A 2,193-nucleotide genomic window follows, 5' to 3' on the forward strand; every position below is an offset into this window, starting at 1 on the left:
TACTGCTAACACTGACCCTAATGCTGATCCTACTGCTTACACTGACCCTAATGGTGACCCTACTGCTAACAATGACCCTAATGCTGATCCTACTGCTTACACTGACCCTAATGGTGACCCTACTGCTAACAATGACCCTATGTTTATAAACAAAGCCATGTGATCGACCTATCAGTACTGTAGATGAACGTTCTGATCCCTGAATGGAATATCCGAGGATGGAACTGACAACACAGAATCCTGGACCCTCTGTGATTTCTAATATTTATATTTCCAGGGATTGGACGGTAGTGGAATTTTCCATCGGGAGGCGGAATGTCAGGAAGGCTTTTTGTGTTTTTAGCAGCCGCCTGTAATACTTCATCTCAATTCCCCGAACAACGAGACGAGTCTCCAGTGTGGGGTCTGCAGATCACACTGTCTGTGCAGCGATCTGTGACGGGCGGAGAGGATGAAGATCGTTCTGAACATCGTCTGCGTCTTCCTCTTCTCCCTCCTCATCTCCTCGTCCGTAATGGGGGTGTCCCTTCCTCAGGGGACGGGCACAGACCCGGCACAGAAGGACCCCGGCGTCCTCCAGGACAATGCTACCTCCAGGCTGAGGATCATCTCTATGGACTACGGACACGTCAAAATCCCCCTGGAGATCACCCTGTGGATTATGTTGGCATCGATCGCTAAAATAGGTGAGAACCAGAACGAACAAAAACAACCCAAACTTTTATTTTTCATGTTCAAATTATTTATTGAGGAGTTGCAGTCTACTTAACCCCTCCCCCTCCAGAGGATTTACCCCCCCTCGCCCTCCAGAGGATTTACCCCCCCTCGCCCTCCAGAGGATTTACCCCCCCTCGCCCTCCAGAGGATTTACCCACCTTCGCCCTCCAGAGGATTTACCCACCTTCGCCCTCCAGAGGATTTACCCTCGCCCTTCAGAGGATTTACCCCCCCCCCTGCCCTCCAGAGGATTTACTCCCCACCCCTCGCCCCTCCAGAGGATTTACCCCCCCCCCACCCTCCAGAGGATTTACTCCCCACCCCTCACCCCTCCAGAGGATTTACCCCCCCCACTCCCCACCCTCCAGAGGATTTACTCCCCACCCCTCGCCCCTCCAGAGGATTTACCCCATTTCCTGACCAGGCCATTTTTTGCGATACCGCAAGGGGTGTATTTACCACAAGGCAAACAAGGCACTTGCCTAGGGCGGCATTTTTCAGGGGGGCAGCACCTCCCCTCAGAAGAATGGATGGAAGAAGGGACATGCACGCCATGGGAACCAGGTGGGATCCAAGAGAGGCTGCGGGCTGCTTGATGGTGTATGTAGAGCCCGATTCTCGTTCCCGGGGATGTCCGGAGCTGTGAAGATGAGTGTCTCTCTATCCCTGGGGAAGGGGGGGGTAGTGGAAGGCTCTCCCGACAAGTGTGGGGCAGGGTTGTTGTTGGTCAATGTCAGGCTCTCTCCATCGGAGGGGGAAGGGGGGGGTTGTGTTGGTTGGTGTCCATGGGGGCAGACGATTTTTTTGTTGCCTAGGGCAGTACAAAACCTAAATACACCACTGGATATGGCGCTGCGTTACTTTAACTGACAATTGCGCTGTCATGCGACGCTGCACCCAAATGAAATTTACGTCCTTTTTTTCCCACAAATTGAGATTTTTTTCGGAGGTATTTGATCGGCTCTGCATGTTTTATTTTTTGCGCTGTGAACAAAAAAAGACCGACAATTTTGAAAAAAAATATATATTTTTAACTTTTTGCTAAAAAACCTATACAGTAAAAAATTTTTAAAAATCAAATTCAATCATAGATTTGGGCCAAAACGTATTCTGCTTTATTTCTTTGCTAATAAAAAATATCAATACGTGTAAATTAATTGGTTTACGTGAAAGTTATAACGTCTACAAATGGCGGTATATACCCATATGGAAGAAACATATATGTGAAATGCTACAATTTTGGCCATATTCAATATATTTCCAAATATATTTCAATATATACTGTATAAAAATATAAAAAAAAAAAAAAAAAAAAATATATATATATATATATATAAATATATAAATATATAAATAAATATATAAATATATATATATATAAATATATATATATATAAATATATATATATATATATATATAAATATATATAAATATATATATATATATATATATAAAAAATATATATATATATATAT

General features: G+C 44.1%; 1 protein-coding gene across 1 annotated transcript in view; it reads left to right on the plus strand.

Annotated features, from left to right (window-relative positions):
• Window positions 1-451: 451 nt before the first annotated feature.
• LOC149428477 (sodium/hydrogen exchanger 2-like) overlaps window positions 452-2,193 on the plus strand; it is a gene marked incomplete at its 3' end in the record, with an annotated part of 32,603 nt that continues 30,861 nt past the window's right edge. The window contains exon 1 of the mRNA XM_089667359.1: window positions 452-686. Coding sequence (XP_089523485.1) covers window positions 452-686 — 235 coding nt within the window. The remainder of the gene's footprint in view (window positions 687-2,193) is intronic.

The sequence above is a fragment of the Staurois parvus genome, unplaced genomic scaffold, assembly GCF_062004578.1.
Source record: "Staurois parvus isolate SC_StPar_1 unplaced genomic scaffold, SC_StPar_1.0 ptg003212l, whole genome shotgun sequence".
Lineage (NCBI taxonomy): Eukaryota > Metazoa > Chordata > Amphibia > Anura > Ranidae > Staurois > Staurois parvus.